We start from the raw sequence: 26,326 nt of genomic DNA on the forward strand, positions 1-26,326 counted from the left end.
TAATTCTAGATGAGAATTTCAATAAATTCTACTAATCTCAGAATTTTCATATTTAATATATATAGATATATGATATAACAAATGGATCATTTATAATGACTAGAACCATTTCGTTAACCTGTATCATTCTTAGGGTCACTTTATCTATGATAAAGTCTCTATGAAATTTGCAATAAGTTAAATACCTTATATTTCGTTAATTTGGGAATAACATCAAATTAGTGGAATTTCTCTTATACCTTACTAAGCGTTGCTTTTTAGCAAACTGTAATGTATCTACTTAGTCTCAAAAGTTTTCAAATTCTTGTCTTGAACAAGATCATTTATTATAGGGCTAATAGTCATGCATGTCTATTATAGACTATGTACTATCTCTTTTTTAATTAAGAGAGTACCACTAATTATATATATGGTCTTATCATGCACTATTAGATGATCAGATGATCACATCATATACTTAATGCGATGGTCCCTAGTCAACGATCTCACGTGAATTAGAAATATGTATTTTGAAACACCAATATGTGTTTTTGAGAACCAGAATGAGCTATTACATATCTTTATACGTTGTAAGACCTATGAAACATATCTCACATATAGATCTGAGTATCACACAATTGCCATGCTTTGAAATAGGGTTTCATGAGCCCAAACACATTAGAAAAAGTGATTCATGCACTGTCACATGCCAAAATACAATCCTATACGACTTCATGCATTGAGTTGACATCACATGCGTCTCCATACATCAAAGCAGTGCATGCATGCATGTTCATGCATTAGGAATGAGCCACACACACTATTACACATTGGGAAAATACTCTCACATGCTGTTATGCACCAGTGACCACAAATTGACTATTGACCGATCAATAGTGACTAGTCAAACTTTAACCATTGATTAGTCAACTGACTCGGGTAGGCGTTGACCAATTGACCTGTTGACCAAATGGGTCGGATAATCAAGTTTTTTCAATTTGATTGTGACCTAGATTTATGCATGAGGCCTAACATTTTGGCTATTCAATTGGCCATATTTTGGCCATCTTCCAGTGATGATACCATAAGGCTTTTGTAGCTCTCTTAGTAGTTGTCCTTCTTAGACTGATGACAACCTCCAACATCATTGGAATTTAGTGAAATGATGGCTTGAAGGTGCTGCATGGGTCATGACTTTTTGGCTTTGAATCTATCAATTTAGGCCAGGTTTAATACGGTTTTTCAATTCAAGACATGTAAAATAAGTCTAGCAATCATCCAACATGTTTCCAATCATCAATTTCATGCAATTTTGGTCAAATCTAATTCGTGTCCAAAATTCAAATTTAAATAGAATTTCAATCACAAATAGAAATTTTAGATTATATAAATCATAGAATATAGAATTTAAATTCACAAAAACATAACATATACACAATCTAGACTCTGATACCAATGTTGGAAACATTTAACATGCCAAAAATCAATTTTGTAAATTCAGTAAATATAAATTCGATGTACTCGACTTCTATTTCATGACGAAAGCAATCTGTATACAACACGAGGTGTTGACATTAGTTATTTCCATGACCCCATTTGCCTGAGTACCGTAATCCTTGAGAGACAAAAGTCCATTTCGTTTTGTGTGTTTTTGGTTCTCAGAGAGAACATACTTTCTTTTGTAAAATGATCTTAATCAATTTGGATTGGGTTGACCTATCATGGGTGGACCTAGACCTAATAAGGGCATTTGATTTTAAGAAATATTTTATTATCAAAATGAGAAGATTATCTTGAAGATAAATTACCTTGAGGATTACTTGCTATAAATTATTACTATATTTGATAAAATTTGATAAAAATGAATAAGTATAAATAATTATTATGTTTGGTTGGAGATAATAAAACAATTCTAGTATATTGTTTTACTTAAATATCTTTAGATTTAATTATTCTAAAATATTTTTATATTTTTTGTTATATTAATTGAAAATGAGTTTAGTTTTATCCTTGAAAAATTAATAAATATCTAAGGTAATCTTTTAATACCTACGGTAAAAGTGATAATCAAATTACCTTTTATATTACCTATCACATCACTATTGATAATAGAAGATTATTAGAATATTTTATTATTTATAAATCAAATAAAATAATATAAATAATAAAAAATAAATAATTAGAATAATCTATATTTTCCCCAGTGCAACCATGCCCTAAGTAGCTAAGCAAGTTAATATACACATGGTCATCTTGGGAATTGTGGACCAACTCGTGACTAATTAATATCTTCATTCATGGTCCACAAGAGATATCCACATGACTGTCAATTCAAATAAACAAGCGCTTCATTCGTTCATTTTTATTGCACACATCAAATACGTAAAACAAATTTAACCACGTATCTTAGAATCTCTTTTACGATTTCAATGCATTTAACCTCCTAAATCCACTCATAATCATAAGTTTAAATAAATAATATTACAAATATTCTACCTTAAATATTTAATTAAATATTTAAATAATATATTATTATATGATTAATTATAATTTAAACTCATTCAATCACACATAAATACATAATTTAAATATTTAAAACTAGATATATATAATTTTATCAATTTTTTACTCTATAAACTTTAGGAATACGCAACATTTCTCCCACAGAGGATTTTCTATCTTTTCATGTCAGTTTCCATAGAGGGAGGAACAGCTCCCATGGCCACTCCCCGATTTCGCCTTTCAACATTACCCTGCCATCCTGTAGAAAGTTCCAAGACGATCAGAACATGATAACCCAATTCATAATTAAAAATTTCAATAAAAATTTCATTAATCCATTTCATATATATAAATACGTACCAATGGACATGTCAAATCAACGGCTCCGGAGCTCTCGATATTCTTGACAAAGGGCACATGTCTCGCAACAAAAATGAACCAAGCAGTCGCAACAAGGGCTCTCCTCTAGCTTGAACTGCTGCCGCATCTTCGTGCGATAAAAGCAGGAGTAGCAAAATGTAAAACCAGTCACGGCAGCAAGTAAAAAATAAAGCACTCCTGCTGTTCCACAGGCTGCAGTAAAAACAAAGAATCATTAGATTATATGATAACACGTTAGTGTTTTAACTCGTTGTTGGTTGGTTGCTTACAGGTATATCCTTGGTCTGCAATCTCAGCAACTCGTCCAAAAGTGATGCATGGACACCAAAACGTCAAGCAGCCTGCTAAACAATAAACATATTAATCATTTTGAAGCCTTGTCAATGGAATAATTAACTTACAGCTTGAGCAGTCAGAGAAGCAGTCGCAAAGTCCAGAAGACCAAGCTCCTAATGTGGGTTGGTGCTGGAAGGCTTGAGCCAGCGGGACTCCGGTTGCTGCGCCGTACTGATCGAATTCCTGATTGGGGTTTGTTGCGTTCATGGCTTTGAAGGATTGGAATTCTATTGAAAATGCTATGAGAAGAAAGTCGATGTGCATCCAAAACAATTAAAGGAGTGACAGAAGCGACCCACTCACAGAAAGACCCCAAAATTTATTTGCTTCATAATTTCCAAATTCCAATGCATCAGAAGTTAAAACGATTTTTCAGAGGTTGATACAAAGTTTTACTCAAATAAAAAGTATTTGATTCAGAGTTTAGAATGTCAAAATTAAGGATCATTTGAATCAGATTATGAAAAAAATGTTTTAATTCAATTTAAATTTATAGTTTGAATTCATAATTCAAATTTGTGATTCGAATTTGCTATTTATTGAAGAAATAAAGTTGTTTTACTTAATAATGGACAAAACGATATCATTTTATAATAAACTATGAATTTGAGTAATTAATTCAAACCAAATTGAGTCAAACTCCATTTAACTTGAAATTTGACTTGATTTAAATAACATGTTGATTTTTTGGCTCAAACATCAATCGAATTGAGCCAAGTCAAATTGAGTCAAATCGATTTCTAAGAACAAACTAACTTAATTTGAGTCTAACCCTACATGTTTTAACCAATGTTTTCATTTGTATGCTAATTGGATTAAAAATGATATTCAAAATAATTTGGACTCATTAAAATATGAAATTTTGATTAAATTTAGGGATTTTAAAATTTTTAGCATTATTTTAAACTGTGTACATTTACCTTAAGCCTAAATAAAAATACCATAATAATAATTTATTTTTCCAAAATATGCTCCTTGAACGTGATCCATACAAAAAAGTTCTCTATTTTTTACTGTAACTTTTTCTTAGTAACTTTAGAAGACATTTTGTGTTAATAAAAAATAATTGAAGTAGTAAAAAACTTTGAAAAATAATTAAAGCACATGTGATTAAATAGCATTCACGTGAAAAATAAACGAAGCAACAAGCCATTATAAGGATTCTGCATCTGTAGAGTGCTTCTACTTGCATATGTTGTGCTGCTTTGCACCTAAATTGCAGAGTGATAGGAACCTGGGACTGTTAAATTAGAAAGACATTGATTACTTATAATTTAAGTAGAATGTTATTGTCATATTCTTATCAACATTAATCTTAAAACCCTGAAATTGGCAGTTTTATGGTGCACTTTTTTCCTTGAGTATTAATTGTTCTACCATTTTCCCTATGTTTATTTGTGTTTTAAATACCCTGTCGATTCATAACTGTTTATGGACAAATGGTTGTTATTTTACGTAGACAAGTATTAAAGGAGGGAAGATTTTGTCATAAGGACGTGATTGCATTTACAGCGAAATTTGTAAATCCAATGACTAGTGAGATGTTATGGACGGTAACATCAAGGGTTGGCGTAGAGGTTAACCTTGATGTTGATGTCAATCCTTTTTCTATGGATTAAAAAACATCATGACTCATATCAATAATATGTGCTCTAATTATTGTTTAAAGTTTCTTATCATTTTAATTATTTTTTATTAACACAAGATGTCTTTTAAAGTTATAAAAAAAAAAGAGAAAATTTTTCTGTATGGATAATATTAAGAGAGATTATTGTTATGATATTTTTGTTTAGGTCAGATAAATGATATATATATAAAAAATTTAAAATAAAGGTAAAAATTTGAATATCCCTTAAATTTAAGTGAATATTATGTTTAATTGTTTATTTTTGTTATGACATGCACACTAATATAGAAGTTTGAATAAGATAAACTATCAATTGAACATAAAATTTATGGGTTTGTACCTGTTTGATCGTAGTTTATAGAAGTCCGAAGCTCCAATCAGATTTAAAAGATCACTGAATTGGCTTTCGATTTTCGATCAAACCTGCCAATCCGATTTAAAACTATGATTTTAACATGTATTTTAACAAGAATAGGATGAGGAAGTAAAGATTGGAAGTCGATGGCCATCAGATTTGACTGGTTTAGTGAATTATAGCTAATTACGGCTTCGGTTTTGATGACTACATTTATCATAAAGAGAGAAGTTTAAGGTCCATCAAAAATTATTTGAAACTTTATTACTTGATGCTAAGTGGCGATCATCCTCCATTTGCTAATTGAAAGTTTTAAATATAAGATGGAACATACACCACGTAGACACGGTCGTGCTGTGCTCGTTGCGGCCCTCCATGCCATGTCATAGTTTGTGTGCATGACAAGACTCGATACACAGTTAAGGCCCTAAAAACCATGCCTCTGTGAGTCTTTAATAGAGTGGTCCACGTGTTTTGCAGATAGACGTGTAATATTATGTGTATTTTATTTTAATTTTTATATTTTTTGCAAGTTGGGTTGGACCTTAAAGCTCAAGATAGCCTATGGTCTAACATAATTCACAAAATTATGGGTTGTTCCCACTGCAGGTCGATTGTGGGCTGGCTTTACCCTTTGGACATATATTGTTTTTCGGTTTGATCGAAGTGATGGACAAAATTTGCTCACAGTTTTGGTCCTATTGCACTTAACGTTTTAATAATTGGATTAGCTCTTGAATTGATCAAAGGCTCAGTTCGGACTGGAACAACACCTAGTATGAAACGTTGGCTAAGAGAACACTATAAGGTACATCCGATGGCGGACCCAAAAATAAAACTTAGAGGGGTCAAAATTAGATAAATAAATTTAAAATAAAATAAATAGTAATATTTGTATTAATAAAACATTCATTGACAAAACCTTTATAATTGTCTTCGACAAGATTTCATTTTTTGAAAGTATTGTATAATGACTTTATTATAAATACAATCAAATACATCATTTCTTTATACATAACTAAGATATCATTCAACATTGATCACTTTCTTTATTTCATAAACGATTATTCACAAAATTCATTATTAAAAATGTTCTATCTACACTAGTTATAACAACCGATTAAATCAATGTTAATTTTATTAATAAATAAACCAATGGAAACATTTTATTCTTTTTAGTTTTAACCATCACTTTTGCAAGATTTACAATCTTGTTCAATATCTTAAATTTGACGTTAGAGCGTATAGTCAAAATATAAATATCAAATTGAGAATCAAGTGTGATGAATTCTAAGTTAGAAAAATATTTTAGAAAAAGCATCGTAAAACACATTAATTTTTCTTTATCAAAAACATCAAAATCTTTATTTAGACATAAGTATGTTAAATAAATAAGCAATTTTATATTTATCTTAGTGAAACAATTATTCAACTTTTGAAGTTGCATATCCAAAACATTATAAAATTATTTAATGTGATAATAATACATATTTGTGATATGTTGAATCTTGAGTTGTGATTGCTCTTGAATAAAAATTTATCTATATTTAGAACATCAATAACTTTGAAAGAGTGTTTTGTGATTAATTGTTGATAGAAAACAAATTTATATTATTTATTATCATGTTGTAATTAAATTCCATTTCACATATACTAATACTATACGTGAAAATAAAATTTAAAAGTTTGGTGTGAATGCATGGTAAGCTGCATTTATTGCCTTGGAGGAAATTTTGTCTATATAAACAACTTCCCCCCTTCATTGTAATGTAGAGTGAGGCACCCAATTAATCATTTTAAGTCATGCTTCTTGCGTTCTCTTTTCATTCTTCTGCTTCTTTTTTTTTTTCTGCTTTCATTTACTTTGTTCATCATCTTCTTCTGCTTAAGCTTTTCTTTAATTATAAAATTCTTTACTAAAAAATTGTATCATATTTATAATACGTTATCAATACCATCACTTCAGGTATATCATAATATTAGTTATTTTTTAATTATTTAATTATTTTGTTTGTATATTACAAATACGGATAACTCAGTCATTTTAATTTTTGCTATTTTTTATTTATAATTGTATCCTATCTGCATTTTGAAGTTTACAAAATTATAAATATGGATCTAAAGTCCTAAATAGTATGAATCTAGAACTGAAGTCTTGAATATTATTTGTAACCCGAAGTTTACAAAATCATAATTTAGACCTGAAGTTTACAAAACCATGAATTTGGGCCAGAAGTCCTAAATATTATTTGAATATTTATTTTTATTATAATAATTGTATTTGATTTGCAGTATAAAGTTTGTAAAATCGTGATTTTATATATATATATATATATATTATAATATCTCAAGTTTCATCAAAGTATTTATTTTATAATAATTATATCATATTTATAACCTAAAGTTTGTATAAATTGTGAAAAATATGGACTTGAAGTCTAAAATATAATCATAATACATATTATAATATTCTGAATACTAAATACAAAACTATAAGTTTTGTAAATATGAGATAATATATGAACCTGAAGTTTTCAAAAATTAATCCCAATATTTTTCTTACAAAATCAGTTGTTTTGTAAATATAAGATAATATTTGAACATGAAGTTTCAAAGATTAACTCAGATATATTGTTTACAAAACCAGAAGTTTTGTAAATATGACAATATTTGAACCTAAAATTCCTAAAATAGGATGGATAATATTAAATAGATTTTTTACATGATTCTTCACTTAGAATTTATAAGCCGTAAGCCGTAAGAAAGTGATTAAATAAAATATCATAGAAGGACAAATCCAAAGCTATTATTTTTTTGCATCACATTTAAGAAGGATTCCAAGCCAAATATCTAGATATAATGATAAATCCACTAGATTCATGGAGAAATTTAAATATAAATTTAAACATTAGATTCGATTATACTCCCAATGACTTTGTAATTTAGTATAACTCTGTAATATTCAGAATTTTTCCTTGATTGACATAATGTGGAAGAGAAAATATTCTCCACCTTTTATGTTTTTTAATAATATGCTAATGTAGTAACACTATCATGAAAAAAAATTCTAAATTAATATTTTTTTGTTAATGAAAAACCATCAAACTCGTCCCGCAAGTATTGCATCATTCTATGAAGTGAACGCAACTATTGAAAGTGGTTATCATGGATGAAATAATTTTCAATCCGAAGATAGTTATAATAAAAAATCTCAATCATACCACCAGAAGTGCACTAAGACTAAACCAAAATAAAGAATAATGTAGAGTAAATCACAAAACAATAGACGTAGTCATAAATGTCATTAGTTGTGTACCTGTAAGATACACAAACATTGGGTGGATCTATATTAAACATCTATAAAAATTAAATCTATTGACGATTTAGATTTTGTTGATCTAATGAATTTTGATGTTTCAAAACTTTTTTCAAGAATGAAAATATGGGTAACTTAAATAGTGACATGAATGCCCGAGATTTTTATAATTAAAATCTATCATATATAATTATTTTAGAGTCATGAATATTATTTTGTGTTTTATTATCATGTTCTCATTCATTTCAATATTTTGGGTACATTATGACTAATGTAATTTTTAAATAAAAGGAAATAAAATCCAAAATTGAAGCATTGACTTTAAAAGTTGATGATATAAATTTTTCTTAACTTTAGCACTAATTAAAACTAAAGTAAATACTATATCATGATGAATAAATCTGATTGAAGGCTTTAAAAGAGCCACAATTTTATTAAAAAATGGGACAAATTAAACATTAATGACACATTATATTCAAGTAGATATAAAAGAATTCTATTTAGTTTTAAAGATATAAAAAATAATGGTTATCACATTAAAACCATGAGTGAAAATAGTATAAAATTTATCTGTATAACTGGTAATACCTTCGAAAGAAGGTTTATACTAGAAAAATTACTCGCTTTATTATCTGGATTGTATTATACAATTATAAAGACAATTGAAACCTATGCAGAATCAAACCAGAAGTTCTCTGATTTAAACATCTTTATGCTTTGACATGACTGTCTTAGTCACTCAGGATCTACAATGACGTGTAAAATTATTAAAAATTCACATGGATATATATTAAAGAATCATAAAATTTTATTAACTAGTGAAAAATTTTGCATCACTTATTCTCAGGACAAATTGATAATAAGCCATCTCCCTCCAAAATTAGAGTTGAATCCTCATCATTCCTACAAATGATTTAAGGGGACCTATATGGACCCATTCATCTATCAAGTGGGCTATTTTATTATTTTATGGTCTTAATTGATGCATCTGTACGATTGTCTCATGTTTGTTTATTACCAACTCAAAATGTTGTATTTGCTAAACTATTAACACAAATTATCAAATTAAAGACATTTCACAGATTATTCGATTAAGTTAATATGGCTAAATAATGCTAGTGAATTTATATCCAAAACATTTGATAATTATTGCATGTCTATGAGGATTGATGTTAAATATCCAGTTTCACATGTTCACATTTAGAATGGATTAGCTAAATGTCTCATCAAACTATTCCAAGTAATTGCCCGTATTTTATTACTAAGACCTCAATTACCAACTTTTATGTGGGGATATGTTATATTACATGTTGTAGTATTAATTCGCTTGTGACGTTCCTCTTATAATCAATGTTCTCCTCTACAATTAATTGTGCTGTATATGTCCCTATTGCATCTCTTTAACGCGTAAAAATGAGACCCCAACGTCGTTTAGAAATTTATGTTGGATATAATTTATTATCCATTATCAGATATTTGAAACCATTAACAAGTGATCTTTTTACTGAACGGTTTGCAGATTGTCACTTTGATGAGATAACATTCCCACCTTTAAGAGAAAAGAAAACGCCTCCTGAAGTTAGACATAAACTTACTTGGTACATACCTACCATGTCTTATCTAGATCCTCGTACATCCTAAAGTGAAATTGAAGTGCAGAGGATAGTGCGTTTACAAATTATTGCCAACCAAATGTCTGATGTATTTGTAGTTAGACAAAAGTGACAATCATGTACGCTGCTAATGCATCAGCAAGAATTAATGTAACTATTGAATAGTTTATTTGAACTGTGATTAATTAATCTATTGTATGTTAGAAGTATGATAGACCTATTGGATCGAAGGACACTGTCCTTCAAAAAAGAAAGACAAATAATCAAACAGATATGAATCATGATGATCCTAAAATGAATGAAAAATCCACACTTTCTAATGTTCTTCCAAAAAAGGTTATGGTCCCTGAATAGACTTAAGTCTTTAAAGAGATTTAAGTCCCTAAAGTGACACAAACCCTTAAAGTGACACAAAATCCTAAAGAATAGGAAAATAAGAATATTGAAATATCTTTAAATTATGTTTATACATAAGAGATGGGGAACCATGAAACGACTAGCATTAATGGTATACTTTCATTTGCAGTAGCTGTTGAAATTATGAATGATGACGATTTTGAACCACGTACTGTGACTGAGTGTAGACAAAGATATGATTGCCTAAATGTGAAGAAGCCATTAGAGTAAAATTAGTTTCTTTAGCAAAATGTCAAGTGTTTGGGTCTGTAGTTCCAACACCTAAAGGCGTACAACCCATTAGATATAAATGTGTATTTTTTTAAAAAAGAAATGAGAAAAATGAGATTGTTAGATATAAAACCAAGCTTGTAGCCCAAGACTTTTCCTAAAGACTAGGTATGGACTTTGATGAAACATATGCACTTGTGATGAATATAATCACATTCAAATATTTAATCAGTTTAATAGTCTCTGAAGGACTTAATATACGTCTAATGGATGTAGATACTACTTATTTGTATGAAAATTTGAATACTGAAATTTATATGAAACTCTCTAAAAGATATAAATTTTTTGAAGCAAGAAAGGTAAACTCAAGAGGCATGTACTCAATTAAATTACAATAATTATTAAACAGATTAAAACAATCTAGACGTTTGTGGAACAATCACCTTAGTAAATATTTGAGAAAAGAAAGCCATGTGAATGACTCTATATGCCCATGATTTTTTATCAAAAGGTCAAAATCTAGATTTACCATTATAACAATTTATGTTGATGACATGAATTTAATTGAGACTCCTAAAGAGCTCTAAAAAACTGCTAAATATCTGAAAAAAGAATTTAAGATGAAGGATTTGGGAAAAACAAAATATTGTCTTAGCCTGCAGATAGAGCACAATTCAAATAAAATACTTTTCATCAATCAATGTATATTAAAAAATTATTAAAATACTTTAATATGGATAAAACTTATCCTTTGAGTACCTCAATAGTTGTTCGGTCTTTCAATTTGAAAAGGGACTTATTTTGTCTTAAAGAAAAAGATGAAAAGATACCATTGGAGTCCTATCATATTTGACCTAATGCATTAGACCAGATATATCCTTTATAATTAATTTATTAGCCTGATTTAGCTCTACACCAACTTATCGTCACTGGAACATAATCAAACATATACTTTGTTACCTATGTGGTACTAGAAATTTGAGATTATTCTATTCTATCAAGTCCCCTAAAATCCTAGTTTGGTTAAATATGCAAATGTTAGTTATCTTTCTAACTCTCATATGACCCACTCGCAAACTGGATATGTTTTTACTTATAATGACACAATGATATCCTGTTGCTCCACCAAACAAACTTTGATTGCAACATCTTCAAATCATTAAGAGATTCTAGCTCTCCATAAAGTCAGTCGAAAAAACATATGGTTATGGTCTGTCATCTATCATATCCAGAATATATGCAGTATTCCTTCTACAATAAACACTCATTCCATGTTATATGAAGACAATGTAACATGTATTACCCAAATTAAAGATGGATACATTAAAGGAGATAGAACCAAATATATCTCACCAAAGTTTTTTTTCCACATATGAGCTCTAACAGAGCAAAAAATTTGATGTCAAACAAATACAATCTAATGAGAATTTTACAGATTTGTTCACTAAAACATTACCGACATCAATATTTGAAAAGTTACTATATAATATTAGTATGTGGTGGCTCAACAAGCAATCAAGTTAATCTTACTACAAAGAGGGGAAACATTTTTCAGGGAAGCAAATTCCACTAGGCCCCCATTAATTCGTCTGGTTTTTCTCTTCTCTTTTATACCAAAACCATCATCTTTACCAATAAATAAAAGGGTTCTTGCCGGAATTTGTTCCTTGTGATTCATACATAATTATGTTACATTTGGAGTCTGATATGTCTAAAGTTTTTCCTAGGGTTGGTCACACAGCAGAGCCCCCTCGTAAATTTTATTTGTAATTTTGTTGTGCTAAAATTCTATATAAATATGACTGTAACATTCTTATATAAATCTTACACCGATAAAGTAAAAGAAAGATATTGCGTATAAACATTGCCAACATTATTTAAAGAATGACGAAAGAAAATTCATTAAACAACTTTTAGACTCTTAAATTTTTAAGATGTAAGTTTTTTTCGAAACAGACAATATCATAACAATGAATCAGTTTTTTGGATTGAATATTACCATTAGTTATATCTTGTAACCTTAAAATCAGTAAGTGATTTTGATTTCCAATTTCTAAAAAACTTAGTACAATTCTGGACGTTCGAACCTCGTAAATCTTTATTATTTAATGTTAATGATTTTGATTCTTAATTTCTTGTCGCTTGATTCAATTCGTAACGGCATTTCTGCATGGAAATTTTAGTGGTGTTGGAAAAGTAGGGAAATCATCATTTCCCATATTTTCCCTCTAGGAAGACATTATGAAACACCCAAGAACAGCATCCGGTTTTTCACATTTTTTTTGTCAGTCCTGTAGACGTCAATGGTTTTGTTTCTTTTTCCTTCTCATCTGCTAGAAACTCATATTGTAGGTCCTGCTAAATTTATGACTGCTAGCTAGAAAAATATATAGAATAAATCAAGTGGCTGAGGATTCTTTGAACCTTCTTCATGTGACATTCTTTGTCGTGATAAAGAAACTCGGTTCTCTAATTTGCATTTAAATATGCATCAAGTTGATCTCTAGAGTGAGTATTCAAAGGCTAAGACTAGCTTGGGGTAGATTAATTGAACTAAGTCAAATTTGGAGTCAGTTGAAGCTCTAAATATGCATCAAGGATTTTCCTTAAGAAAGTTAATGTAATTATCTATGAGTAATGAAAATTCGAGGAAAAATATAATATAAGATGGATTTTTCCACCACATGAAAAGAAAATTTAAAAGCTTAGTGTGAATGCATGGAATGCACGGTGACCGCATTCATTGCCTTAGAGGAAATTTTGTCTATATAAACAACTTCCCTCTTTCATTGTAATGTAGAGTGAAGCACCCTTTTAATCATTTTAATTCATAATTCCTGCGTTCTCTTTTCATTCTCCTGCTTTCATTTACTTTGTTTCCCATCTTTTTCTGCTTAAGCTTTTCTGTAATTATAAAATCTTTTACTCAAAAAATCTTTATCATATTTATAACACAATCTTTATCATATTTGTAACACATATAACATATTTAGTCCGATAAAATGAATTAATAAAATTAAAAAAAAAACCTATAAACTTAATAAGTTTTTAAAAAAGTCAAGGATGGTCCCCTGCCTGGCAAACATCGCAAATTATTTATCCTTTAATATTTTCACTCCCGCTGCTACTTAATTAAGTTAATCGCGGTTTTATATATATATATATATATATATATATATATATATATATTATTATTATATAATTAAATATTATTTTATTTTTAATTTAAAATCAATTAATTATATAAATAAAAATAAAAAAATATATTTAAAATAAATATACCTAACTTTATTATAAATTAATATATATATGGGCATCTTCGGATTGTGGACCAACTCATAATTAAATAATATCTTCGGATTTAGATAAACAAGCGCTTCTGCATACATCAAATATGTAAAACAAATTTAACCACATATCAAATAAAAATTTAATCTTAGACTATTTTGTACAATTTCAATGCATTCAACCTCTTTAATCCATTAATACTCGTAATTTTTAATATGCAATACAACATATTATTAGTTTTAAATATCTAACAAATATTTAAATGATATACTTTAATTCATATTTATCAAATTATATATAAATATATCATCTAAATATGTGATTAAATATTTAAAATTAGGTAAATATAATTTTATTAATTTTTAATTCTTCCTTATTCTTCTCCATTAACTTAAGAAATATAATTCATTTCTCCCACCGAGGATTTTCTATCTGTTCATGCCACCTTCCACATAAGGAGGAACAGCTCCCATAGCCACTTCCCGATTTCGTCTTTCAACATTACCCTGCCATCCTGGAGAAAGTTCCAAGACGATCAGAAAATGATAATTCATAATTTAAAATTCAATGATCCAATATATATATATATATATATATATATATATATATATATATATATATATATATATACACACACACACACACACACATACCAATAGACATGTCAAATCCTCGGCTTTGGAGCTCGCGATATTCTTGACAAAGGGCACAGGACTCGCAGCAAAAATGAACCAAGCAGTCGCAACAAGGGCTCTCTTCCAGCTTGAACTGCTGCCGCATCGTCGTGCGATAAAAGCAAGAGTAGCAAAAGGTACAACCGGTCACCGCAGCAAGTAGACAATAAAGCACTCCTGCTGTACCACAAGCTGCAAGAAAAACCAACCGTAGGTTGTCTGATATTTATTTCTAATGTAAAATCACTCAATTTAACTCCCTCGTATTTTAACTCATTGGTAGTTGATGGCTTACAGGTATCTCCTTGGTCAGCAATCTCAGCAACTCGTCCAAAAGTGACGCACGGACACCAACAAGTCAAGCAGCCTGTTAAACAATAAACAGATTAATCATTTTGAAACGTTGAGGTGGTTGTCGGCAAGAAACTCTTTGGAATTGGGAATAATGAACTTACAGCTTGAGCAGTCAGAAAAGCAGTCACAAAGCCCAGAAGACCAATCTCCCAATCTGGGTTGGTGCTGAAAGCCTTGAGCCACCGGGACTCCGGTTGCTGCGCCATACTGATCAAATTTCTGATCGGGGTTTGTTGAATTCATGGTGTTGAAGGATTGAAATTCTATTGCAAATGGTATAAGAGGAAAGTTGATATGGTGGATAAGCGTCCTTGGTGGGTTTATATAAAAACTCTTAAGCAGCCTTGGTAGGTTTACTACTGGTTCATTGTTCGAAAACATGGTGGCCCGCTTGAATCGACAGAGGCAAAGTCTTTTTAACTTTTGAGACCCGTGACAATGTAATGCATCCAAAACAATTAAAGGAGCCGACAGTAGCGAGCCACTCAGACAAGACTCCAAAAAGTATACGCTTCCTAATTTCCAATTTCCAATACATTATAGTGGATGAGAAACAATTCTGAGCCCCAATATCTACTTTTTCGAATTTGTTTTAAATAAAAAATTATTTTTCTTAAGTTCAGTAATTTAAAGTTAAAAATAGTTTAAATTTATGATTAAAATTTATGAAAATTTTGATTTATTGATAAAATGATATTAATTTATTCGATAATAGATAAAATGATATTATTTTATTTATGAATTACAAAATAAAATTATAAATTCAAATTGAATTAAACTAAACTTTATATAGCTTAAATTCGATTTAGTTTAAAAAATGAGTTACTATCTTAGCTCGACTACAAATAAATTTGTGTCGAGTAGTTTTTAAGATCAAGTCAACTTAGTTTAGATATAACTTCATGTATTTTAACAAATGTTTTCATGCGTACGTGTGCTAATCGATTAAAAAAAATTTAAACATATTTTGATTCATTAAAATATAAAATTAAAAATTAATTTAAAATAAAAATGAATTTAATTCAATAATACATATTATGTTAATTGTAAAATAAGGCACATGCTAACATAGAAGTTTGATTGAGTAAACTACCTATTGAATATTAAATCCATGAGTTTGGACTTGTTTGATTATACTTTATCCGGATTCAAATTAATTAAGTTTAAAATATCCTTACTGGCTTTTAGTTTTCGATCAAATCGTTTTGTCCAATTTTTAAAACCATGATTTGAACGTGTGATTTGACGAGGATAGGATTAGGAAGTAATGATTAGAAGTCGATGGCCATCAGATTTGACTGGTTTCAATTACAGCCAATTACGCCTCGGTTTTGATGGCCACAATTCTCATAAAGAGAGAAGCATAGGCCTACCTTGCCATACGTTGGGTGGATTTTCCACCACGTGCAGTAAACTTGGAAAATTCTCGGGGGAACGCATTAAGTGATTAAGAATGAAAATTGTGAGCATTTGATGCCATGGATAAATTTAAGATGTGAAAGACCAAAGCTTTTACATTTTTTTGAAGACTCAGTGGAAACTTCCACTATAAGTACTCTTTAAAGCTTTTTGAATACAATATAGTCATCTCATCATTTTCTTTCATCTTCCGTTTTGTCTCACAAGAAAGCAACTCATTTTTTTCATCCTTTTGCACTCTGGTTTAATTCATACTTTATAAGATGTTATAAACAGAAATCGCTTAGATATATTATAATATAAATAATACTTTAATTATATGATAATTTTATTTATATATTATAAATATAAATGTTTTAATTATAATATTATCTTATTTACAAAATATAAATTATTGATATTTTAATTATTGTTATTTTTTATTTAATTTTTTATTCATAATTGCATATAATTTATAATAAAGTTTATAAAATCATAAACATAAACTTAAAGTCCTAAATATCATTTAGATATTTATTATATCTAATTTATAACCTAAAGTTTACAAAATTATGAGAATATATATATAGACCCGAAATCTTGAGTTTTATCGAAGTATTCATTATAACTATATCTTATTTACAATTTGAAGTTTGCATAAGTTATGAAAAATATGAAATTAAAGTCACAAGATTTTATTGTCCAGTGAAAAATTCTGCACTGGTTATTCACAAAAAAAATTAGTAATCAAACAATTTCCCTCCAAAATTGGAGTTCAATTCCCATCATTTCTACAAAGGATTTAAGGAAACATATGTGGACTCATTCATTCAATAAATAGGTTATTTCGTTATTTTATGGTCTTAATTGATGCATCTGCACAATAGTTCTATGTTTGTTTTTTTATCAATTCGAAATATTGTCTTTGCTAAACTAGTAACTCAAATTATTAAGTTGAAGACACATTTCTTAGATTATCTGATTAAGTCAGTGTAACTAGATAATGCTGGTGAATTTACATCTAAGATATTTGATAATTATTGTACGTCTATGAGAATTGATGTTGAACATCTAGTCTCGCATGTCCACACTTAGAATAAATTAGTTGAGTTTCTTATCAAATGACTCTAGGTAATTGTACGTATTTTATTATTACAAACTCAATTACCAACCTTTATGTGAGGATATGCTATATACATACTACAACTTTAATTCGCTTGCAACCTTTTTCTTATCATCAACATTCTCTCTTGTAATTAGTTATTGATTATTAACCTGATATATTCTATTTGAGGATATTTGATTATATTGTATATGCGTTTATTACATCTCCTCAACGCATAAAAATAAGACCTTAACATCATTTGAAATCTTATTGCATCACCAATCTGTAAAGAAAAGTTCTTCAGCGCAACCTTTTAGGAATCAAGGACAATATGCTATACAACCCCAATTAAACCATAGCGCTGTAATGCAAGTTTTATTGTCGAAACAAATCTCAATGCCATGAAGTTTTTTATTAACTACATGAATGTACATAGATTAACCCATACCAAGCACTAAAAAAATGCAGAACTGTAAAATGTTAGGAGAAATATCTCAAACATATCAGGAAAGCTATTAAATTGATTTGAAACTGATAGAAGAGATCATTATTCACAAGCAAAATACGAAATAGGAGCTAAATAATCAACAGTACAGTCTGTGTACAGAAATAAAATCCACTCTGTCAATATTCAAAGTCAAATACAATTAGAATTACTGAAGACTACAAAATTAGGGGCCAGATTTCAAGAAATGATTAAAAAAAAAAAAGAATTGCTCTAGACTGAGTATAAAACCATTAAATGGTTACACACTTCAGTACACTCAAAATTAAGCTTCTATATGATTTCTCTGAAACAAAAAAAACACTCAAAATCAAGCAAATACAGAAATTCTCAATACCCTTTTGTGACCACTATAGTTAAGACATTTATCTCATACAAAAAATAAAAACCACAACCCAGATAGATAAATAATCACTATTACCGACTTAGCACAAGGAAAGACAAATGATCAATCAGATCAAACCATTGCTCCATGATATAAAGCAGAAAAGAATAAAAATTTTATAGATCACAAAGGACTAATATTCAGCTGAGTCCAAGACATTTATTCAACTGGACCACCAAAAAAGAATAACTTTAATCAACAAGCATTAAACCCATCTAACCTTAGACTCTAAATTAAACACCACAATCCGCAAACATAAATTTAAAATAAAATAAAAAATAAAACAACAGAAAGCAAGTATGCAAAATTTACTTGATACCCTTTTCTCTAAACACTGAAACCATCAAAGCTTAAACTTGCAACAAGAACATTATAAAAGGATCAAACTGAACCAGTTTTTCTTTTTTTTTTTTAACCTTCTTAAGAGCAAGAGCAAGGCGTTTACTGTCAAGCTTTCCAGGCATAGAGTTAAGGTGGTCACGTGCACATTCGAATGCTTTGTTTTGTAAAGGAAGAGGCATATCGGAGGCTCTAACAGGAAAATTAAACTGATCGTTTTGATTTTGTTGCTCCATGGCTTTCTTCTTCTGAATTAAACTGTTCAAGAACTTGCTTCTCCTCTCCAGCTCCTCTGCAGCCTCCATTTTCAACAGTAACTCTCTCTTTATTCTCTCATCATCAAAAAGCTTTAGACAAAGAGACCCTTGTGCTTCTGACACTGCTCAAGCCTCTAAAACATGGCCAGTGGTATGATGGGTGCTTGATAAAAGGCCCGAGAGAAGCCAAAAACAGAGAAAGAGGATACGTAAAACAGCAACAAAGTTCGAGGGAGGAGAAACAAAATTTCCAGGTGTATTAATTTCTCTAAACTCCCTTTAATATTGAAAATTTAACTTTTGACCCCATAGGTTTGCGAATTTAGAAAATCAAAAACAATAAAACTATATTACTTTGTATATAAATTTAAAGTATATAAATGACGTGTCATTATATAATTGAATAATTTTTATTAAATATAAAGTAATAATCAATTACATAATTATACATAATTTGTATACCCATCTTATACACTCAAAATATGGATACCTAATATTGTTCAATCTAAATACCATTGATGTTTTGCATTTTCCATACCACAAGTCAGTGTGTTTATGTCATCTAAATTTTTTTCTCTCTTATCTTTACTATTGGTAGAATTAGATTTGATTCAAATCAAGTTCGAACAAAACCTAATATCAGATTGGTTTGAATATAAAAAAGATTGAATCAAGATTAATGAGTTGATATTTTAACTTGATTTAAATATAATTTCTTTGGATTGGGTTTGAATTGGATCGAATTTGATTTCTTTGATTTAAACTTGAGTTGGATTCAAATAACTTGAATCAAATCTAACTCTATATATGGAAAATGTGAAAGAAATACATTTAATTGTGTACCCTTAATATTTTCTAAAGATTTAAGAAACTAAAACTTCTATAAAGCATTTAAACTTTCTTTTATCAGTAGACAATTCAAGATTCGGTTTCTTGAAAACTTTTCAGGGACAATTTGACCACAGTAGAATTCAGTATAATTCAATAGTGAGGTACAAAGACTAATAAGAGGGTAAAAGAGTAATTTCAAAACCTATAGGATAGAAATGTAAAATTTGAAACCTTAGGAGCTATATAGATTTTTATCCGAGAAATAAAAATAATAATAATGTTGGGTTTATTGGAAAGAGGCTTTTACAGTATCGACAACGAGGTGAGCGTTGGGGGGATAAAACTAGCTTCTTTTATTAGGTCAAATTTGCCGACCATAGATCCACCGGCAATCTGTAAAATTTTGGGACCTATCTAAAACTGCAAAATTACAATTTTGTCACTGTGGCATGTATTGCTGGACTAGAATACAGCTGATTTGGCCTTGGAAATTCATTTGGTTTGGTTTGACTTGACTCAAATTGGTTTAATTTAAATTTAAATTGAGTTCAAGTTAAGAAGAGATTCAATTTATTTTGAAATCAAATGGAACTCGAATTAAAAGGAGTTCGATTTGAATTTGTTTGTGGTTTAGGTTTACGATTCATTGACAAAATAATGTTATTTTGTCAATAAGTCACAAATTCATCTTAAATTTTTGCTCAATGAACTTGAGTCAAACTCTAATTGAACTAATTTTCATTTAAATCAAGTTTAAATCATAGAGTATTTGAACTCAATTTGATTCATATCCACCCTTAATTACTTTGTTTAAGTACTTGGGAATGGTAAAATTTCTATAGTAAGTTTTGGTCCCTATTAATAAAAATATTCTCATCCTAATATACGAGGCAAAATTTGAGAATTTTATAAATGTATAGGGAAGTTGATATAAGAATATTGATCTTAAGCCGAACCTCTAAGACGAAACTCCGAACCTCTAAGACGAAACTGTAATTGTCATACGGTCAAAATCCTTCGTAATCAAACTCACAAATTAACACCCAAAGATGTTACTAACTATTTGTGTAATTGCTATGTGTAACAATCAAACAAGTCATCTATATGCAACTTAGTCACTCGAAAGCAAAAAAAAATCAACACTTGATAATATCAATACTTTCCCCCAATCCCGTCGATGTGCCAAATTTAGCGCCCAATGATTATGGATTACATTTTATCCTTATCTCTAATAAATTAAGATAATGATTACAATATTGTTATATTTCATGTCAGTCGGACAATGATCTTTATTCTCTCTTTTAACTATGTTTTAAGATTTAGATATACCTTTTATATATCTATGTTTTAAGATTTGTATAATTGCTATGTGTGTAACAATCAAACAAGTCATCTATATGCAACTTAGTCACTCGAAAGTAGAAAAAGATCAACAATTGACAATATCAATACTTTCCCCCAATCCCGTCAATGTGCCAAATTTAGCGCCCAATGATTATGGATTATATTTTATCCTTATCTCTAATAAATTAAGATAATGACTACAATATTGTTATATTTCATGCCAGTCGGACAATGATATTTATTCTCTCTTTTAACTATGTTTTAAGATTTATATATACCTTTTATATAATTTTAGGTAATTAATTATTCCTTCATCTTATAAATGAATGAAGGATTGTACAAAGATAAAAAAACAACTCTTTTGTAGTTACTGTCATTATTATATTACATTTTCCTAAAACTTAAATATGATAACAATAGACATAAACTTCAAATAATGAATTGAATCGCTTTAAAAAATATTTTATTTGGCCTGCGAAAAATCGCACTACCATTCCCCTCATATATTTTTATTCACTTGTACATAATTACACTTTGGTCTTGTGTCTTTTTGTTGGTGCAATTTTTTAAATTAACTGAAATTAACCCCATCAACTACAATCGAAATAATCAGTTAATTTACAAATTACAATATTTTTTCCAATTAAACTAAATCTATTAACAACTTTTAGGCTTTAATTTCCTTCGTATTAACAGTGAAGTAGGTTGGAATTTGCTGCAACATCCATATGCCTAAATGTGAGAAAGTCATAAATTTTGGCCAAAGGACTTATTCCCACCCAAAGTATATTGTTTTTACAAGTTCTCATTTCTTATCTTTGAAAATTTCAAACACTCATCCATGACCAATTAAAGTTAACAATTTTAAGGATAAAATCGTTATTTTATCTATAATATTAAAAATAAACTAAAATTTATTTTTTGCTCCTCAAAACATTAAAAACTAAAAGTTTTCCTCTTAGGTCAAGTTTTAAAAAAAATATTTTTCCTCTAGAGTTTAGTTTCCAGATCTTTGGTACCATTGCTGATGACAAAGAGCTTCTAACATCTCCTTTCACTCAGGCAGCCAAGTTTAGTTTCCAGATCTTTGGTGCCATCGATTGACGTTGAAAAAAAGGTCCAACTTTGTCGAGAAAGATGAAACATCGTCTTTCTGTTGGGCTTAGGATTGCTAGTTGGAGGGAGAGATGGTGAAGGAGCGACCGCCGAAGGAAGAGAAAAGAGATGTCATCCGAGAAGTGCTGGAAATGTCGTCGAACAATGAAAAAAACCCTAGGGAAAAATTGCTACTTTTGAAAACTTTGCCTAAGGGATAGATTGTTATTTTTTAGGGTTACGGGGGTGAAAAAAGATAAAATTTTAAGGGGTTAAAGTTTCATTAACTTTAACCGCCTATATGTAGGTGTTTTAGATTTTCAAATATAAGAGGTGAGAATTTGGGAAAATAGCATACTTTGGGTAGGAATAAGTCTTTTGGCCTAAAACTTTTGATTGACCTTATATATGAAAAAATAAAAAAACATATCGTATTTTGTGATCAATTATTAGTGTTGGTATGTGGGTTGACATAACCCAATCTTGGTAGAGTCTACAAATTTGTGGACTGTATCAGAGGTTCACAAAAAGGTTTGCAGGTCAATTTGAGTGATTTGCAAAAATTAATTTATAAAATTTAAGTTTTTGAAAAATAAAAATAATGTTTAAGGGTGTCTTATCAACATAAAAGCATGACACACCGTATTATAGCTTATTCTAAGATGTTTATATTTGGCATGTTAATATAACTCGTGGTTTGTCGAGCCTTCCATTTTCAGTCAGGCTTAACAGGCCACAATCCACCACTAACCCTATTCTCATCTCATTTTAGCCTATAATAGATTGGTTTTAAACTATTGGGTCCAGATCCACCTATGATGGGTCAGTCAGATTCTGTTTAATTTAACTGCCAAGAGCAGTTATTAGAGGGATTTGGAGGACAGTTTGACACTTATAAATTATCCAAAAACTACCTTCTCCCAAGGATATAATATTTTTACACTATTTTAATGGAAAAATAGATTTCTTTTTCTTTTGGATGCTTCACACACAGAATCAGAACCAAAATTGCATATAGAAAGATCAAGTCTCCCAAAAACATTGTAGTACGTGGGCAAATGGTGTTGTGGAAATGACTAACGTCAACACCTTATATTGTATTCGAATGGGCTTCGTTGGAATTAGAATTTGGGTACAAAATTTTATGTTTACTGTATTTCACAGAATTTGATTTTTGACATGATTTATTGCCAACATAAATAACCAAAGATTTTCATTTCATATAAAATATAGGATTAATATTTAAGAATTAGCTAAATATTTCTAATAACTTATCAAGTCAACTCAAGAGCAATGTTTTAAAATCTAGATTGGATTGTTCGGTTAAAAAATTTCAATTGGGACCCATTGGTCATTATTTTCTAGATCAATATTTAAACTCTTATTAACCATTAGACTTGATCAATATGCAATTGAATTAGTATAATGGTTATGGGTCAAATCATTACATCTTAGAGTTTATTTGTCTAGCGAAATCAAACCATGTTCTCCGATCATCAAAAATAAAAAAAATATATGGTTGAACCAAACAAATCATGCTGAGTTGTAGTTTAGCCACTAAGTCAAACATGTTAAATTGTCAACTTGAAGTCATGATGGTTTCCTAACAATTGAAAGGAACATGCACCAACTCACTAGACCACAATTATGATTAGTTATATATTGTTCTAATTTCTAATTTTTAATTAACTTTTTACCTAAATTGAATATTTGAAAAACCTTATCAAATTTTGTTTTAACTAATAATGTATATGTAAAAATTTTATAAGTAAACCTATATTTATTCATTTTGAATACACAAATATATAGACACTTGACATGTGTAATTAAGTAATTGAGTGATTTTGAATTAAAAATAAAGTAACATCTAATCACATAATTACACATCATGTGTATTCATTTATATACTCAAAAGTATGTATACATGATATTGCTCAATTTTTACTATATCTTTGATGTCATGTTTATAGTTAAACTAACCAAAGACCCGAATTGACCCTTTGATTGGGGCAATACCTGGAATGAAAACATTGGCCATTAGAGCACTATAAGGTCCATCTTAAATTATTATCTCTTAGTATTCTCTCTCTTACTATTAAAGGGGCTATTGGAAACATTTAACATGCCAAAAATCAATTCTGTAAATATAAATTCGGCATAATTGACTTCTATTTCATGATAAAAGCAATCCATATACAACACAAGGTGTTGAGGTGAGTCATTTCTACGACTCCATTTGCTTGAGTACCGTGATCCTTGGGAGATAGGAAGTGCATTGGTTCTGTGTGTTTTTGGTTCTCAAAGAGAAGAAACTATTTCTTCTGTAAAATGATGTTAATCAATTTGGAGAGGCAGTTTGAACATTTAAATAGATGTCTAACTGCCAATAACTCCTCTAAACCAACTACCCTTGGCAATTAAAGTAAATCGGGTTGGGTCAATCCATCATAGGTAGACCTAGACCTAATATCTCTTACTCATATATGATAGAAGACCTGAATCAAATACTTAGTCACAGAAATCTCATACAGTAGTACTTTTCATACTTGTAAATGTGTCATACGACCTCGTGTGCGACCTCGTGAGCAACTTACACTTAGGAGCTAAATACTATGCATCTATTAAGAATAACATAATTGCTTTAACCCGAATAAAACAAAATAAATCATTAGACTTGCAACACCCTAGACTTACTCAATAACACTAGCTTTTTTTAATCCCTAATTAATTGTTGTGGTACTTTCCTATGTATTTTTGATTAGGTCTATTCTTCTATATGAGTGGCATGATCAATCGACTAATAGACACACGTAATATATTTAAGTCTTCCTCTTTTACTTGAAATTTTTAATTTAAACTTAGCTGTTTTTTTAGTTATGTTCTATGGACCGAAACATGTATGACCATAGGTGCTAAGCTAAAATAACAATACTAAGAGTAAACATCGAACAATAGCAAATAGTTAAAAGAGTATCAACATGAGGTAATACTTATAAAGTCTCACATAGTGAGGGAGCAGAGATTCATCCTCTCACTACTTTAATTGGTTGTCTTACTTATGCACACATGGTATAAATAAAGTGTTATCGTGTGTATTTTCTCAAATATCATTTCTAACACTGTACAAATTTTAGTTCAATCATTATACCAAATGCCTAACCTGAATTCTTAATCATCTTCACACTTGTAGGTATTTATCTATATTAAGAACTCACATATGACATTCACAAGTTATTTGAATATGGAGAATCCAAATCGATTATTTTCAAATGTGTCTATCCATGACCTCATCTTGATCAATCATCAAGGTGACATCTTAACTTTGATAGATTTTTTCTCAAGAAATTTATTGAAAAGTGGCATACTCTTTCAATGCCACTTTTCTTAAGAATATTGTCTCATCTTTACTCGCTCTCTCCATACCAAAGGTGATTGCTCATATAAGTGAGTCAATCTTTAACTTGTATGATATTACAATCTTGTTGAGCTAAAAACAATGTATATGTAGTGAAAACTTAAGAATTTTGAAAAACAAGTTCAAGTGCAAAATAAACTTAACAATCACAGTGTTAGTCAAAATAAAAAAATTACAGGGGAGAAAGAAGAGAAAATTTATGCATATTTATTCATCAACTAAAAGTCTTTAAATAGGCTATATAATAATAGGAACTAAAACATAGACAAGAATTTAGAAACCAAAGAGACTTTCCATGTATCTACTAAAGAGACTTTCTACACATATGATATCAGGTCATTTTGCAGTAAGATACATCAAGTTTCCCATAATTTGCTTGTAAAGAGTGTTGTCCACCTTTCTTCCTTCAGGATCCTTTAAAAGCTTCAAACCAAACTCAGTTGGTGTAGAGACAAAATTACAATTCTTATGTGAAACCTGTCTAAAATCTCTTGGACATATTTCTTGTGAGAAATAAAAGTCCTAACACTTGATTGCACCACTTTAATTTCCAGAAAATAATGTAACATTCCAAGATTAGACATATCAAATTCAATCTTC

General features: G+C 29.4%; 1 protein-coding gene and 1 pseudogene across 1 annotated transcript; both read right to left on the bottom strand.

Moving 5' to 3' along the window:
• Positions 1 to 2,588: 2,588 nt before the first annotated feature.
• LOC123205371 lies at positions 2,589 to 6,184 on the bottom strand (annotated as a pseudogene).
• Positions 6,185 to 14,196: 8,012 nt separating this feature from the next.
• Positions 14,197 to 15,437, bottom strand: LOC123205383 (protein PLANT CADMIUM RESISTANCE 2-like). The gene is made up of 4 exons (XM_044622327.1): positions 15,154 to 15,437; positions 14,994 to 15,065; positions 14,678 to 14,890; positions 14,197 to 14,538 (listed from the first exon to the last, which is right to left on the bottom strand). The coding sequence occupies exons 1-4, from the start codon at positions 15,431 to 15,433 to the stop codon at positions 14,453 to 14,455; spliced, it is 651 nt and encodes a 216-aa protein (XP_044478262.1). The 5' UTR covers positions 15,434 to 15,437; the 3' UTR covers positions 14,197 to 14,452.
• Positions 15,438 to 26,326: the final 10,889 nt, after the last annotated feature.

This window comes from Mangifera indica, unplaced genomic scaffold (assembly GCF_011075055.1).
Source record: "Mangifera indica cultivar Alphonso unplaced genomic scaffold, CATAS_Mindica_2.1 Un_0004, whole genome shotgun sequence".
NCBI classification, from domain to species: domain Eukaryota; kingdom Viridiplantae; phylum Streptophyta; class Magnoliopsida; order Sapindales; family Anacardiaceae; genus Mangifera; species Mangifera indica.